General features: G+C 40.2%; 1 protein-coding gene across 1 annotated transcript; it reads left to right on the top strand.

Moving 5' to 3' along the window:
- The first annotated feature begins 14,260 nt into the window (after window positions 1-14,260).
- On the top strand, window positions 14,261-14,887 carry LOC145049725 (uncharacterized). Its single transcript, XM_078998095.1, has one exon. The coding sequence runs from the start codon at window positions 14,261-14,263 to the stop codon at window positions 14,885-14,887; it is 627 nt and encodes a 208-aa protein (XP_078854221.1).
- Window positions 14,888-18,630: the final 3,743 nt, after the last annotated feature.

Raw genomic sequence — 18,630 nt, 5'->3', positions numbered from 1 at the left:
GTAGGAAGTGTGCAGACTTGGTCAATCTGTCGACGATGACCCATATGGTATCAAGTCCACCCGTTGTCTTGGGCAACTTGGTTATGAAATCCATAGTTATCGGCTCCCACTTCCATTCTAGTATCTCAGTCTGTTGTAATAGACCGGAGGGTTTTTGGTATTCGACCTTGACCTTTGCGCAAGTAAGGCATTTACTCACGAAGGTAGCAATCTATGCTTTCATGTTAGGCCACCAGTATAACTTTTTGAGATCTAGATACATCTTATCTGATCCCGGGTGCACGGAATAATGAGTGTTGTGCGCCTCGTTCATGACCAAGTCTCTGAACCCACCTAGTTTCGGGGTCCAGATCCGGTCCATGAAATAATAAGCTTCGCCACCCTTAACCTCCAAGTTCTTATCCATCCCTCTTAGGGATTCACCCGTCACATTTTCAAGCTTCAAAGCGTTGAGCTGAGCTACCTTAATTTGTGTGGACAAGTGTGAATGGATAATCATAGTCAATGATTTGACTCTACGACCAGAATATTCCTTCCGACTCAGGGCGTCAGCTACTACGTTGGCTTTACCTGGATGATTACGAATTTCGCATTGGTAATCACTGAGTAGCTCGACCCACCGTCGTTATCTCATGTTGAGCTCCTTGTGGTCGAATATGTATTGTAAGCTCTTGTGGTCTGTAAAGATAGTGCTTTTCGTTCCGTACAAGTAATGTCTCCAGATCTTCAGAGCAAACACAACTGCTCCTAGTTCAAGATCGTGGGTCGTGTAGTTGACCTCATGTGTCTTTAGCTGTCTCGAGGCATAGGCGATGACCTTACCTCGTTGCATCAGAACACATCCGAGTCCTTGATTCGACGCATCGCAATAGACCACGAAGTCTTCTATTCCTTCAGGAAGGGATAGTATTGGTGCGGCGCACAAGGCTCGTTTGAGCGTTTGAAACGCTATTTCCTGCTTCTCTTTCCAGTCAAAGGCCACGCCCTTCTTGGTAAGTGTTGTAAAAGGCTTCACAATGCGGGAGAAGTTCTGAATGAACCTGCGATAGTAGCCAGCGAGGCGTAGAAATTGACGAATTTATGTAGGCGTCTTCGATGCTGACCAGTTCTCAATGGCCTTGATTTTGGAAGGGTCCACGTGTATACCCTCTTCGCTAACCACGTTCCCTAAGAATTTGAATCGTCGAATCCAAAATTTACATTTCGAGAACTCGCGTAGAGTTTCTCTGAACGTAATGTTTCGAGGAATTGTCGTAGATGTTGACTATGCTCCTCCTTACTTCGAGAGTAGATAAGTATGTCATCGATGAAGACGATGATGAAATGATCAAAGTAAGGACGACACACCCTATTCATTAAGTCCATGAATACAGCGGGCGTGTTTGTCAATCCGAACGGCATCATTACGAATTCGTAGTGCCCATAACGAGTTCGGAAGGCTGTCTTTGGAACATCCTCCCCTAGCACTCGTAGTTGGTGATATCTGGATCTCAAGTCGATTTTTGAAAAGAAGTTCTCCCCTTGAAGTTGGTCAAATAAATCGTCAATACGAGGCTACGTATAATGATTTTTGACGGTCAGCTTGTTGAGCTCCCTGTAGTCGATGCACATAAAAAACGATCCATCGTTCTTCTTGACGAACAAGACTGGAGCTCCCCAGGGTGAGAAGCTTGCTCTTATAAAGCCCTTGCTGAGCAGTTCATTAACTTGACCGGATAGTTCTTGCATCTCTGCAGGTGCTAGATGATAGGGCAGTTTGGCTACGGGGGTAGCTCCTGGAACTAAGTCGGTTCGGAACTCGACTTGACGTTGCGGAGGTAATCCTGGGAGTTCTTCTAGAAAGATGTCGGGAAAGTCGCGTACTACTGGAATGTTCTGAATGTCCTTCGTTTCTTGGCTCACATCAACCACATGAGCAAGGAATGCACGAAATTCCTTTCGCAAAAATTTCTGAGCTTGAATGCTCGAGATGATACAAAGGTTCGTGTCGGGTTTGTTGCCATAAACTAATAAGGTTTCACCAGGCAGCAGATTAAGGCGAACAGCCTTTTCGTAACACATGATATCGGCTCGATGAAGGCTCAACCAATCCATGCTGATAATGACATCAAAACTTTTAATTGAGACCTGCATGAGATTGATCGAAAATGAATAGCTATCTAAAGTTCGGGTACACCCTATTAATATACTGCTAGTGCTCTCTGTCTTTCCATTATCCATTTCTGTAGTGAACGGTTCATTAAGTGCTCATGATTTTTGCTTAAGTAAATGAGCAAATTTTTGGTTCACGAAACTCCTCTCTGCTCCACTATCAAATAGAATGCATGCATAAGAGTTATCGAGGAGGAACATACCAGTGACCACTGTAGGGTCGGCAACCGCTTCCTCATGGCCTATGGCTAGAACTCTAGCCACTCCACCGGCAAATCCTGCCTTCGGGCAGTTTCTTTTGAAGTGGCCTACCTCGTCCTATCCGTAGCAAGTTTGGCCCACTCTAGCACCGGGGGCTTGGTTGATTGGCTTCACCGGAGCTTTACAGAAACGGGCAGTGTGCCCCTTCCCGTTGCAGTTCAGACACTGCATCTCCTGGCAGGCGCCAACGTGATGGAAGTTGCACTTGTTGCACTTAGGCAAACTTCCAGCGTACTACTTTACCGGAGCAGCAGCGGCAGGTGCTATCGCAGCATGTACTGCCATGACCTGCTGCTTTTTGGCAGCCTTAGCCTTCTTGTTGTCATCCTAAAACTTCTGCTTGGAGTCAGCGGTTCTTGTAGGTTCTGAGATGGCCAGGGTAGTTGTTGCGGCCGGGGTACGAACCCCATGGTTTATGAGCCATTGTGCCAACCATTTGGCACTATCGAATGTAGTAGGGTGTGATGCCAAAACATTTCCCTAGTTTGGTGGCACCAGCCCCCATATGTATCTCTTGATTTTCTTTCCCTCCGAAGGAATCATGTTGGGACAGAGGGCCACCAGCTCGCAGAATCTAGCGGTGTAGGCGACTACGTTGGAGCCCTTCATGGTTAGGCTCCATAGCTCTTCCTCTAACTTCTAAATCTCGCCCTTCAGGCAGTACTCCTCAATCATGAGGTCTTTTAAAGTTTCCCAGCCCATAGCATTTGCCACTATAAGAGATAGTGACTTAACATGGCTGTTCAACCACGTTAAGGCTTTCGTTTCGAAGGTGCAAGCAGCAAACTTCACCTTGCTCTCCTTGGGACAAGAGCAGATTTCGAAAACCGATTCGGTTTTCTCGAACAATTGCGAGAGGGCAATGACTCCGCCAGTCCCCTTGAAGGACAATGGCTTGCAGTTGGTGAAGTCCTTGTATGAGCACTCTTTCAAGCGCACCGGGATTTCACCATGAGTTAACAAGACAGAGGTTCCTCCTCCAGTGGAACCAGATGAATGATATTGAGCCATGGCTGTAGCCACAGCTGCAACTACAGTAGCATTCAAGGCTGTCGTGTCAAACTGAGGAGTAGGTGGTTGAGGAGGTGGTGTTTCGTTATTGAGGTTTCTCCTTGGATTTCTGCGACGCGACATCTTTAATCTATAAGTTTATGAACATGAAGACATTGATAAGAATTTAATGGAAGGATTGATGAGAATGACTCATGGACTAACTCTTCATAGCCCAACAATACGATTGAATGAAAATCTAGCACTAATAGATGATCACATTTGGATAATAACTCCCTTAAGATTAGGTACCTGTCAGTATTACTGGAATTACAGATTTAACAAGTTTGGGAAAAACGGCCAACAGAAGGAGGCCTTACATCAACCAAAATGGGAAATTTTTGACAGAATTACAACCTAACCAAGACCTAACAGGCCTATGATTTACAAAGATAGGGAATTAGACCAGAGTTTTTACATAACTAGGTTATATCCAAAAGAGAGAAGTTGATGAGAATCTATCGGCGATGAGAACTACCAGAGTGAGTTCTTGATCCCGACAGGAGACGTTCTATGTCCGTCATGTGCCTATCAACTCTTGCTTGCTAGGCTCGAAGTTCTCTGACTTCAGCTCGGGTTTCAACGAGTTCCCTCCGAAGAGCTGCATTGTGAACCAGAGCCCTTTCATGAGCAGACTCTACTTGGCGAATGCAGACAGTGTTAACGCCAGAGTTGGCATCAATCTCCAAGACTCGATTGATAGATGATTGACCTAGTATCGTGTTCCGAGAAATCCTATGAACCATGACGGGTAGGACTCTGTCAGCAGAACCTCCCTCAGTGAGGTTGTAGAAATTTCTGTCTCCATTGTAGGGGATAGGTTGACCCTGTTCCTGGCTCCATGTATTCAAGTTTGTGGCCCACAGGGGTGTGGGTCCTTGAAATGTTGGGCGAGGGTCTGGGTTTTGATCAGCTGGGGGCAGGTTGTTGACTTCTGGCTCTGAGTCAGAACCATCAGAAAAGCCTTCAGCTTCATGATCATCCAAGGGAATTGGGTGATCATCTTCGGGTTCTTCTTCCAGCCATCCTGCATTGTCGTGGTTGGGATAGTACGGGTCTCCGGGAATGTGAAATCCAGTTATTAAATCTACGCGAGAAGAGAGGTATAAGAATCTAGCACATAAGTAACTTATATTAATGCAAAATACTCCTATAGTATTTTAAGTTTAGGTTCTATTGTTCTTATTGTGGTATTGTGGGTAAGTTTTTAGACTTGTTGCAACCTCACAACCACACTTAGGCACATGCTAGTCATTCCTCGAATAATATAGTTGATCAGGCTATATCTTCCCAGTTTTGATAATATGTCTCTAAGTCTACTTGTGCTACCCAACAGTCGTAATACTTTTGTACTGTCTTACTGACACTGATTTTCGTATGAATGCAGGCACGTATACTTAATTAAATTTTTTAATATTTAAAGTATAAACTCTAGGTCAGAGTATTTTAATCCCAATGTATTTATAGTTAGTATATCTTTTATGGGTTGATATACTCAATTCACTATAAACAATGCTCTGATACCAATCTGTCACACCCCAAAACCATGAACGACGGAAACGTTCTGGGGCGGAGGACGTCATGTACAATATCACAACAATGAATAATAGTAAACAAGCAACAACATCATCCATTGCATTAATAATACAATTTCATACATGTGTGTTCTATCAAGTTTTATAGACACCAAAATATACATATCAAAATAAAAGATGAGTCTTGACCGAACTCCATCTTCTCAAAACCTGGCACATGTACATGTCTATTGGTGACCTGAGAATACAAGTTATTTTGAAAGCGAGTATCAGCTTAAATCTGGTGGGATCATAAGTATATTAACGTCTGTGTTTGTATGAAATCATTTGTAAGATGTTTTGTAATATGTTTTGTACAATGTTTTGTAATATGTTTGAACTCTCCTAGAAAACCCTACGTTTTTTACTAATGGTAGCCTTCTACTAAGACATCTAGTGTCTGTGTGTATGCCTCTTGTAAGAGTGTGTATTTTCCCAAATCCGACTATCATTAACCAAAAATATAGTTTTTACATTACCATGCATCGTGTGAATATTCACGAAGTGAATGTAATCGGAAAATATCGTAGTATTGTAGTATTTGTAATAAGTGACTACTGTTGTACTAACTACCTTAAAAGCAAAATGCGTTTAAAGTAACATGTGATCGACCTTTATCCTGCTACTGACTCTAGTAAAACGACGATGTAAGACGCCGTAAGAAAAGACATTTGGCACCTGTAGAGTTGCAAGTCCCACTGTATCGAGCAAAAAGGTGTAGGATAGTCAATCCAATATAGATCTATACGCAAACTCATACGCTCCCCAATTAAGGATATCCTAGATACAAACACGGTCATGGCAGGAAGTGCCATGACCCGTTTAATGGTTCACATAACTGCATGAATGTATATGAAATGAATGTGATAACTGTAAAGTGTACTCTTTCTCTGTCTAGCCTGTATGTATTGTAATGGTCTGCGTGTGCTAGCTATAATGTGTGTTCTCTCTCTATCTAGCATGTATAGTAATGTACTGTGTGTACTACTAGTATTGACTCAGGAATGAATTGACTCAATGTATGTTTCATTTTTCTAGTAATAGTATTAGTATCTTCCTGTACTACCCCTATGGTAGCTTAATAGTAATGTATTATCATGATTGTAAACCCTTGCTACCCAAAGGTATGGAACTGATTGAAAGAACTTTTATGTCTATATATGTATACATAATATATAACTAATAGATAGACGACCTTCAGACGGATAGCCGATGCCCTACAACCACATCCCAACGAGGAAAAGGAGATAAAGCGAGCTAGCCTTCCTAAGCCCTTTAAACATTACTTATATAACTATACATACATAGGCATGCATTTGATAATAAGTATAAAAGAGTTTAAGTAAAATTATTTGACAAGTAAAAGAATTTGTAAAACAGTTTGAAGCAAAACAGTTTAATAACCAGTTTGAACAGTAAGCAAACTACTAGTTTGGTAATTATTAATCACATGTGATTGATATAATAACTATAAGTATTCAACTTGTATTCCCCCCATAAAAGCATTTAAAAACATTTAAACCATTGATTATGGGGTAGGAACTCACATGTAGTGAGTGGTACGGATAAACTGAAGATGTAGGGTTGCTTGGTGTGAAGAGAAGTCTTGAGCACACTCTATGATCCTAGTTAACATATAATATCACATATATATATATATATATCCAATTAGTCTTTAAACAACTAATAAACAAAGTCAAGACACCCTAGGACATGCTAAACACCTTATACAAGTGTTATAAGTCCCAAGGATTGCATCTATGTGTTGTAGGGAAAGGCTAGTGTGCTTGGGGTTCAAGGAAAACTCCATTAGGGAGTTTACGGTTTGGCGGTCACAACCAAAAGAGTTTACGGTCGTAAACCCTTGAGTTTACGGCCATAAGATCACACACTTTTGACCATTTGTTGTTTGAAGCCTTAAAAGTCCCTAGAAGCTTTTCTACTTGAAGTATGTGACTAAGGAAGGAACTAGGGCACCCTTTCACTCCTATTTGGAGTTTACGGTCCCTAAACCATTTTCCTTTGAGTTTACTACCATAAACTGATAATGTTTATGGTATTTTGGGGGTTTTAAAGTCCTTTTAGTTACTAAGGAGATTTATACATACTTTGGGGTGTTTACGGTTTTGGGAGATCCCCAAACCGTAAACACATATAAATGAGAGATTTTGGTGCTTTTCATGGTCTTAAACACATCAAGGAAGGATTTAGACATGTTTCTAAGGCTTGTGAAGGACTAAGGCACCCTAAGGCACCCTTTGGCACCTTAACTTGGTGTTTACGGTTCAAGAACTTCTTGAACCGTGAGCACCTTGTTCTTGGTGTTCTTGGGACATTTTCTTGATGTAAAGATGTATAACAAGCTTTATAAGACTCTAGGATAGAAGTACTTACTATATGGAAGCTTGAAATGAGCTAAAAGTCCAAGAACACTAGTGTGTGTTCTTGGTGTTCTTGGTGAAAATGGAAGAATCAACCTTTTAGAATGATTTCAAGGTTAGAAGTGTGTTAAAACACTAGATCAAAGCATATAATCACTTAAGAAAGCTAGAATCACTTACTAGTTTGAAGATCTTGAAAATCTTTTGGATGATACTTGAGAGAGAAATGGTTTGGATCTTGAGTTTTTTTTGGAAAAAGTGTTAATAATGACAAGTTCTCATATATATATATATATATATATATATATATATATATATATATATATATATATATATATATATATATATATATATATATATATATATATACTCCCAAATTTAGGGTTTTTGGCAGAAAATATTTTATTCAGGTAGTGAACTCTAATTTCTCAGAGTTTTGGAATACCAGTGTTGCCAAATAACCCAAGTGCATCCTCTCTCCTGATATCATTAAAGTGTGAATCTTGAAATACTCAAACTTATTCTAAAAGGTCTGAAAATTAACAGCAACTTTTCTGACTTCTATTGACTTTATATGTTTGTACATAATAGAAATTTCGGGTTGTCACAAAACCCATCAATAGGAAGTCCGGTCGACAAGATCATCGGGGAACTGTAAAAACAGATGTGATGGCTAGTTATGAGGTAACCGACCTGCCGCCTGACGACCTCGTCTCGACATACCTGTAGAAAAATAGGAAAATGGAAAATTAGGAACAAATAGATAGGATAAATACTGCATTTGGTGTTGAAATGGACCACACGTGTAAAGGTGCGCGGTGCATGCGAGTGTACGCGACGCACATGTATTTGCACGACGTGCTCCAAGAACACGAAGAACAGCAGATTCGGAAGCCTATTTTTTCGTCTAATTTCCAACACAATAACCACATAGCGATGTTTTAGTAAGCTTTTATAGCACCAATGAGTACTCTATTTCGTCTAAAACATTACCAATCAAGGGATTTAGTTACAAATTTAGAAAAAATTGAAATAAGAAAACTCAAAATTTAGTATTAAGGTAGTAAAATCGATAGTATTGAAGGGGTCGAAACGTTTATAGTGAGGAGTCGAATTGGTTTAAGTCTGTAAGGAGTCGAAATCCAAATGATTTCGACTCTCTATATATTTACAGGGCACTGTTTGTATTCGAAGCCAGAATGTTTAGTCCTTGTATTTTTTGTTGTGTCTGTTGTACTCTATAAATAGGGTAAGTAGTACTGTAGAGGATAACTTTCGAGAACTTTTCATTGTAAAACGCTCGATACTTTGTACACTCTTCAGACATAATACGAGCCAACCAGTTTATATTTACATATTGTGTTCTTAATTGTTTTTCTTGAATCTATTGTGTTCGTAATCAAACCTAACACACATCAATCGGTATTAAAGCATGATTCATCCAATCAATTTTAGTTTTCTTGTTTTTTCATATTTTTTGAATTGCTTATTCCAATTCAAAAACTTCTGCAAATTGAATAAGGAAAATATATTTGATCAATTGTTGTGAATAGATTATGCACTCTCTGTGTTAGATTGATTTATTTCCAATCAGTATTTGTTTAATTACCTTCCTAAATCTCGTTTTAAAACTAAAAATCCTATTTCTTCAAAAATTTCTTACAATGGTGAACTTCAATCTGAACACAATGACGAACTTCTCTTACCTGCTCGGATCTTCAACTAAGATTCCGATGTTGATTCCCTAGTATTATGAACAGTTGGCTAATAGGATGGAAGAATCTCAATGCAATTGATAAATATCTTATGAGATGTATCAACATTGGATAATTCAATCAGGGGATGTTGGTCAACATTTGTTCAGCTGGTACAAATGAAGACATGATCACTCAAGGAAAGAAGATGAAGGTGAATGAAAAGAAATATCTTCGTGAACTACGTGGTGCTCTTCCACTAGTAGTTTACAGTTATGTCCGAAGTTGTAAAACTATAAAGGAGATAAGGGATATATTGAAGGAAAAGTATCAGGGTAGAAACAAAGAAAAGTTCCGTGAATCAGTGTTTGTTGGAATTAAGTAAGTTCAAGCAGAAGGACAATGAATCAATCAAGTCTTACTATGATCGATTAAACAAACTGGTATTCAAATGTTCTCGATACATATGACTCGTTCGTCCTTGGAGTTCAATCTTACTTTTCTAATGGGATTTAGAAAACAGTGAAGAAACATTAGTCTCATGATCAAAACTCAAGAAAGTTTTGATGGTTATTCATTAGGAAATATGTATAATGTTCTGAAAGCTCATGAAAGTGAGATAAATTAAATTGGTAAAGAAGGAAAGTTAAGTTTAGGAGGACCATTTGCACTAATGTTGAAAGTGACTGCCAAGGAATCTTAAGTCGAATCTGTTGAAGAAGATAAACTTGAGGAAGAAGGTTTTCTGTTTAACTCTGATGATGAAGCTATTGCTTACTACTCAAGCAACAAAGTGAAGAAATTCTTCAAGAAGCCATTCAATCCGAAGTTTAAAAATATCAATGAGTGCAAGGGAAAAAGTTTGATTTGAAAGAATGTGAAGGTCGAGTCCAAGGAAGAAAAGAAAGATGTGAAGAACTTGGTTGCGAATAAGGAGTTGAAGCTAAATGGTGACTTTGAGTACAACTGTAACTACTGTAATGGGTCAAACCATCTAGCAAAGGACCGCATGCTCAGAAAAAAGGAATAAAAGAAGGAGAAAGTCAAGGAAGAAGCATACTACATTGAAAAGATAGAATAAATTTGTGCTCAAACAAAGGGAATTTCCTTGATGGATAGAGGAGGAGATGAGTAAGAGGGCACACACTAGATTTAGTCTTCTGGTTATGATGACGATGAGATGCGAAATGTGACTCACGGAGCCATGTACACAAAGCTGGAGGAAGATAATGAGGAAAAAGTGAATGTAGAAGAGATGAGTTAATAAGAAATAAATGGATGGTGTTTCATGTCCCAATGAGTCAACAAAATCACCAATGACTGCCAAGGTATGTGATATTCTTAACTCATTTAAAATTCCATCATCTTCTTATAATGATGTTTTAGCTGAATTTGATAATACTTGCGCTTATCTTAATGACGTGTTAATCTCCACGAGTAGTGATGCAAAACTGTCCAAGGCCCTTCACTATGATGCGAAAAACAAATTACAGGAAAAGAAGGGTGTGATAGAAGCTTTAGATTTAAGAATTACTAATTTTTAATTAATAGGGATTCGATTCAAATGGACAATATCATGCTTGTTAAACAGCGTAATATTTACTGTAATTATGCAAAGAGGTTATATGCTAAAATTACTGAATTGCATCAGATATTTGCATATTTAGCCTCATATTAAGTATAGATTTTTATCATTTATTAGCTAATTTATTGCATATCATGGACAAAAGATACTTAAAAGTGTTTGAATTGTGTTTTCAGTCCAAAAGCGAAGCTCGGAAGCAAAAGGAAGCAAGAGAAGCGGTTGGGAGCTCGGGAGTTGAACAAAGAAGAAAAAGGATAAAAATACATGGTACTCGGCGAGTAGCATCGAAGATTCAAGAGGATAAAGACTCCGTGACTTATCGTGTACGAAAATTAAGGTATGGACTCGACGAGTCGGTCTTGGACTCGGCGAGTCGGTTCGAATCTATAAAAACAGCTGTCCAGATCGACATAAGGTATTCTGGAACCTTTTTGGAGAGAAGAGATGCGATTGGAGTGTAAGAAGAATCCTAGAGATCGAAGATACAACCTAGAATTCAATTCCGAAGGTGATTTGAGGCAAATTCTCATCATTCTACTTAGTCTATTGTTTTCAATCATGGTTAGACATTTAGAATTCGTTTTATTGCTGTTAATTACCTCAATCATGAGCTAAAACTCTTAAACTTCTGTTTGGGGATACAATGTTGAAACTATGGTTTGATTTATGGTAGGATTAATTCAATATTGGTGATTTTGTTGATTTTAGCTTGTTAAAAAACCTTGTGTGTGAATGATAACTATTTTTTCTGTTAATAGGAAGATAATTAAATAGTATGAACATCTTTTAATTGTCAACCTCATATGTTTATGTGACCACTTTATCATATGTCTAGGATTAATGAACGTGAAACTAGAATTAATAGAAAATTAGGTAAATTCATGTGTGAGCTTGTGTGATGACCATCAACAAGAGGTTAACTAAAGGACCAAATTAGTTAGCTATTATAAGTCTAAATTAACCCGAATAAATAATCTAGTGAATTAAATTAAATTAGACAACTGGCCACTGTTTGATTTAGTTTGTTCTCTAAGGATTAGTGCAGCGAACCTGAATCTAATCACTTGAATCGGTAGCCAATAGAAGAATTAATCCATTGCACTATTACCATAATATCAACCATAGGATCAATTGGGTTGAACTAAACAGAAGTTCCTTTCGTTATTGAATTTAGTTAAATCTTTGATTTTCTAGTTTTTAGTCTAAGTAATAGTAGTAAGTTTCTAGTCTTGTAAAACTAGAGAAAACCCCTATTTATTATTTAATTTAGATAAAATTAGTCTGTAGTTTTAATTTACCGTTTCCTGTGTTTGATACCCTACTTATTTAGCTTTACCACAATTGATAGGTCCACTGCCTTTGTGTGTTCATTTTATAATTAAAAGTAGGTTTAAAACTAGTTGAGTTCACACACATCAAGTTTTTGGCGCCGTTGTCGGGGAACGGTTCTAAATTAGCATTAATTTCTATTTTTATCGATCCTTTGTGTGGGATTTCTCTTACACAAAGTAAATTGTTAGGAAATTTGGTAGTTAGTATAAGTTTTAATAAATATTCGTTTTAATAAGTAATTAGAATTTTTTTTTTCTGTTTTTTTGCCTTGAACTCGCCGAGTGCACTCGAAGCAACTAGGCGAGTCCATCGCTGATTCACAGTTTCAGTTTTTATTTTATTTTTGTTCTTTTTACACATTTTTCTTGTTTTATTTGCAGTTGTTTCATGACCCGAGGATCTGATACACCTCTAGTCCCTCCTCTCGAAGACCTAGAATCCGCACTAAGGAGGAACAATGGAAAATCCCTTGGAGAATCCGTTTCTTCAAAGAACTCGCCACTAAAGAATCTAAAGTCCGTTTTCAGCAAGAAGAAGAGCAGCAAATCAGGAGCTTCCAGCGCCTCTATATCAATAGAAGACCCGATAAAAGAGGACACCGAGTACGAAACCAAAGGAGAAGAAGACCCCACTTTCGGGCATGAATCCGACTTTGACGACGAATTAGCTATTATCATGGCTAACATCGATGAAGTCCCTATGGGGGAATGGTTGAAGAGGATCGTGACGATACCGGTCCGGGACTTGTGCAACCTGCAATTCCCGCTACTGCTACTTTCGAGCTAAAGGGCCACATACTTGCGCAACTAAAGGAGATTCCTTTCATTGGAAAAGACCACAAAGATGCTTACAAGCACTTCGATGAAGTCAATGATCACGTGAGACCCAGCTACTCTGTATGCTTCCAGTTACATTCAAGGGTGCTGCAAAAGATTGGCTCAAGTCACTTCCCCTCGGGTCGGTCACCACATGGGCTAAGATGAAAGAGGAATTCATAGACCATTTTTGCCCGCCTTCTAAAATAGTCAAGTTGAAGAAAGCTATTGCCAACTTCGAGCAATTACCCGGAGAGTCCCTTTATGAGGTGTGGGAGAGGTGCAAAGGTCTTCTCAGAAATTTCCCACACCATGACCTTAATAGCCAACAAGAAGTCTCCATCTTCTATGATGGAGTCAATGTTACCACAAGGCAATTGCTCGACTCGCAAGGCCCGCTCACAATGAAGGCACCCCCAGTAATCAAGGAATTAATTGAAGAATTCTCTAAACATTCTAGAGAGTACCACAACCCAAGAAATGAAGTAAGTTGGGGGGTAGTGAACTCGGTCAATGATGGCATGACGGCGATGATGGCTAAGCTCGATAGTTTAGATAGAAAGATGACAAAAATGGATCAAACAATCCATGCTATTCGAGTTGGATGCGAGAACTATAGAGGATCTCATCTCACGAAGGATTGTGACTTGGATGAAAATGGAAACAAGAAGGCGCAAGTGTTCTACTCAAGCGGCGATAGATACGATGCGACTTGGCGGAAACCCAAGAAGGAATGGCTTCTGTATGAAGAATACAAAAAGACAAAGGAGGAGAAATACAGGCAGAAAGAGAGGGGCTTCTATCAAAAGGAAGAACCGGTGGTGGAAAAGAGAGCCGACTTAGAAGAAATGTTCACAAGATTTATAGCCGCGTCTGAGAAAAGACACAATGATCATGATGCTGCAATACAAGAGACCAGAACTAGACTTGAAAATTAGCAAGCATCTATTCTCAACATTGAGAAATAGCTAGGACAACTTTCACATCAAGTGAATGAGAGAATACCGGGTGAACTTCCAAGTGAAACCGAGAATAATCCGAGATTGGAGAATGTGAATGCTATAACCTCCAGCTATGGAAAAATTTTCACTCCCATGACCCCTGCACAGAAGATCTCAACTAAGGTGCATGCAGAAAAGACAGAAGATTCGAGTTCAGCTAAACCCGACCAGACTCGCCGAGTCCTTCTAATGGACTCGTCGAGTCCATGCCCTGATCACAAATATGTTGTTTCCTTAAAGCCTTACAAACCTCCTTTGCCATTGCCAATCAGAGCCATACCTGATGAAAAGGTTAAAGCATACAGAGCATTCATGGAACATGTTAAAGCCCTTCAATTCAACATTCCATTTGTTGAAACAATGCTTCAAACAAATATTTAAACTTGCTTAAGGGTCTTTTTGCTGCTAGGAAAGATATGGCGGAAGTGGCAAAATTAGTATTGAATGAACTACCAGAAAAGAAGGGCAATTTGGGAAGCATCTCGATTCCTTGCCAATTTGGAAATATACTTGCCACTCAAGCATTGACCGATTCGGGTGCAAGTATTAACATAATTCCTTTTTCTTTCTTCAAGAAGCAAAATTTACCGGAGCTAATGCCTGTTAATATGAAGATCCATTTAGCGGATAAGACGATTATTTGTCCAAGAGGTGTTTGTGAAGATCTTCTCATTAAGGTGGACAAATTTGTATTCCTTGTGGACTTCGTAGTGCTTGACATGGAAGAAGACCCCAAAATTCCAATTATTTTGGGGAGACCATTTTTGAATAGCACATGCGCATTGATAGACGTATGCGAGTCCATGCTAACATTGAGGGTAAGAGATGAGTCAGTAGTGTTTAAAGCTCTACCAAAGATTAAGCAAGAAGACACAAGAAAAGAAGAAGTTTCCTTGATTGATTTGGATGATGAAATACTACAAAAAGAACTTACACTCCTACAAGAAGAAGATCCAAGTAAATTTCTACTATCTTCTGGAGGAAATGATGATGTTGACAAAGACTTGGAGGAGATAGAGAAGCTGCTGAAAGGAACCGATTAAGAAAACACAGTGGGATGTTAGGAATTCGCACCGACTCGCCGAGTCGACTCGACGGACTCGACGGACTCGACAAGTCCAGTCGAAAATCTCAGCAACTTGGATGATCTTGATCTGCTTGTTACTAGTCCCTTGCCTGATCTGGACATGAAGATTTTTCCTAATTCTTTAGAAAATCAAGCAACAGAAGGTGGAATTGTTAAAGCATATGGTGATTTTCAACACGTTCAAGTAGCGTGCCTCGATACAATAATGCAAGAAGATTCTCCAACATAGTTTCCTATACTGCCAGATTCAATGAGCTGGTGGCCCTATGTCCCAACATGGTTCACACGGAGGGAAAGAAAGTAGAGAGGTATATCTAGGGGTTGGTGCCTCCATTTCAGGGGAATGTTTTAGCTTCAAACCCCGCTATCTACGATAGTGCCAAGCGATTGGCACAACAGCTCATTGACCATGGGGTCCATACCCCGTCGTCAACAACAAAAACCCTGGCCATCTCAGAACCCTCCAAATCCGCTGCTAACAAGCGGAAATTCTGGGATGACAAGAAGAAGCAGAAAGCTACCAAAAAGCAGCAGGTTGTGGCAGTTCATGCTGCGATATCACCTGCTGCCACTGCTTCGGTAAAGCAGTATGCTGGAAGTTTGCGCAAGTGCAACAAATGAAACTTCCATCACACAGGAGCCTACCGGGAAATGAAGTGTGCAAACTGCAACAGGAAGGGACATAATGCCTGTTTCTGCAAAACTATGGCAAGGCCAATCAACCAAGTCCCCGACGCTGGTGTGGCCAAGCTTTCTACGGTTGTGGCAAGGTGGGCCACTACAAAAGGAACTGCACGAAGGCAGGGAATGTTGGTGGAGTAGGCAAATTTTTGGCTATAGGCCATGAGGAATCCATTGCCGACCCCACAGTGGTCACTGGTACGTTTCTCCTCGATAAATATTAAGCATGCATTCTGTTTGACAGTGGAGCGGAGGAGTTTCGTGAACCAGAAATCACGACCACTTAAAGAACCGTTCACTGTAGAAATGGCTAATGGAAAGACTGAGAGCACTAGCAGTATATATACATAGGATGTACTCTAACTATAGATAACTATTCATTTACAATCGACCTCATGCCTGTCTCAATTAAAAGTTCGACGTCATTATCGGCATGGATTGGTTGAGTCTGCATCGTGCCGACATCATGTTTTATGAAAAGGATGTTCGCCTTAATCTGCCATCTGGTGAAACTCTAGTAGTCTATGGCGACAAACCTGACACAAACCTTCGTATCATCTCGAGTATTCACGCCCAGAAATACTTGCGAAAGGAATGTCGTGCATTCCTTGCTCATGTTGTTGATGTGAGCCAAGAGATGAAGGACATTAAGAACATTCCGGTAGTACGCGATTTTCCCGACATCATTCCAGAAGAACTCCCAGGATTACATCCACAATGTCAAGTCGAGATCAGAATCGACTTAGTTCCAGGGGCTAGCCCCGTAGCCAAATCGCTTTATCGTCTAGCACGTACAGAGATGCAAGAACTGTCCGGTCAACTTAACGAACTGCTCAGCAAGGGCTTTATAAGACCAAGCTTCTTACTCTGGGGAGCACCGGTCTTATTCGTCAAGAACAAAGATGGATCGTTTTGTATGTGCATCGACTACATGGAGCTCAAAAAGCTTACCGTTAAGAATCGTTACCCTCTGCCTCACATAGATGATTTGTTCGACCAACTTGAAGGGGCGAATTACTTTTCAAAGATAGATCTGAGATCCGGGTATCACCAATTACAAGTGCTAGAGGAGGATGTTCCGAAGACAGCCTTCTGAACTCGTTATGGACACTACAAGTTAGTAGTGATGACATTCGGATTGACTAATGCACCCATTGTATTCATGGACTTAATGAATAGGGTGTGCCGTCCTTACTTGGATCAGTTCGTCATTGTCTTAATCAATGAGATACTCATCTACTCTCGTAGTAAGGAAGAGCATAGTAAGTATCTATGTCAGATCTTGGAAATGTTACGATCAGAGAAGCTCTACGCGAAGTTCTCTAAATGCGAGTTTTGGATTCAAAGAGTCGAATTCCTGGGTCACGTTGTTAGTGAAGAGGGAATTCATGTGGACCCTTCCAAAATTAAAGTTATTGAGAACTGGTCAGCACCGAAGACGCCTACAGAAATTCACCAATTTCTAGGCCTAGCTGGCTACTATGGTAGGTTCATTCAGAACTTCTCTCGAATTGTGAAACCTCTTACGACTTTGACCCAGAACGGTGTGGCCTTTGACTGGGAAGAGAAGTAAGAGAAAGCGTTCCAAATGTTGAAACGAGCCCTATGCACCACACAGATACTATCCCTCCCAGAATGAATAGAAGACTTTGTGTTCTATTGCGATGCATCCAATCAAGGGCTAGGTTGTGTTCTGATGCAACGAGGTAAGGTCATCACCTATGCCTCAAGGCAGCTGAAAACACACGAGGTCAACTACACCACACATGATCTTGAGTTAGGAGTAGTTGTGTTTGCTCTGAAGATCTGGAGACACTATCTGTACTGTACGAAAAGCACTATCTTTACAGACAACAAAATCCTACAACGTATATTCGACCAGAAGGAGCTCAACATGAGACAAACACGGTGGGTCGAGCTACTTAGTGATTACAAATGCGAAATTCGTTATCATCCCGGCAAGGCCAACGTATTAGATAACGCCCTAAGTCGGAAATAATACTCTGGTCGTAGAGTAAAATCATTGACCATTACTATCCATTCACACTTGTCCACGCAAATTAAGGAGGCTCAACTCAATGCTTTGAAACCTGAAAATATGGCGGGTGAATCCATGAGAGGGATGGATAAGAACTTGGAAGTAAAGGGTAGCGGAGCCTTATATTTCATGGATCGGATCTGGAAACCGAAACACGGTGTCTTAAGAGACTTGGTCATGAACGAAGCAAACAACAAACAATATTCCGTCCACCCAGGTTCTGATAAGATGTATCTGGATCTTAAAAGTTATACTGGTGGCCTAAAATGAAAGCAGAGATTGCTACCTTCGTGAGTAAATTCCTTACTTGCACTAAGGTTAAGGTCGAATACCAGAAACCATCAAGTTTAATTCAACAGTCGGAGATACCTGAATGGAAGTGGGAGCGAATCACGATGGATTTCATAACCAAGTTGCCCAAGACAACGGGTGGTCTCGATACCATATGGGTGATCGTTGACAGGTTAACCAAGTCCGCAGACTTCCTGCCTATCAAAGAGACTGACAAGATGGAGAATCTAACAAGAACTTACATTAGGGAGATCTTACGACTGCATGGTGTTCCCATATCCATTATCTCTGATAGAGATAGTAGATTCACTTCGAGGTTCTGGCAGTCACTACAAAGTTCCCTTGGAACGAGGTTGGACATAAGTACAACCTACCCTCCACAGACCGACGGAAAAAGTGAGAGGACTATCTAAACCTTGGAAGATATGTTGCGAGCCTGTGTGGTTGACTTTGGGAAGGCATGGGATACTCATTTGCCCCTTGTCGAGTTTTCCCACAACAACAGTTATCACACGAGCATAAAGGCTGCTCCATTTGAAGCCCTCTATGGCCGGAAGTGCAGATCCCCTCTGTGCAGGGCTGAGGTGGGTGACACCCAGTTAGCTAAAGGACGAGTTCCTGAAAGCACTCTCACAAGTCCGAAGATCATTCGGGAAACGACATATAAGATCATTTAGATACGTGAACGA

This window comes from Lactuca serriola, chromosome 5, assembly GCF_051521515.1.
Source record: "Lactuca serriola cultivar US96UC23 chromosome 5, Lser_US96UC23_V15, whole genome shotgun sequence".
Classification (NCBI taxonomy): Eukaryota; Viridiplantae; Streptophyta; class Magnoliopsida; order Asterales; family Asteraceae; genus Lactuca; species Lactuca serriola.
This window is presented reverse-complemented; position numbering and strand designations above follow the sequence as displayed.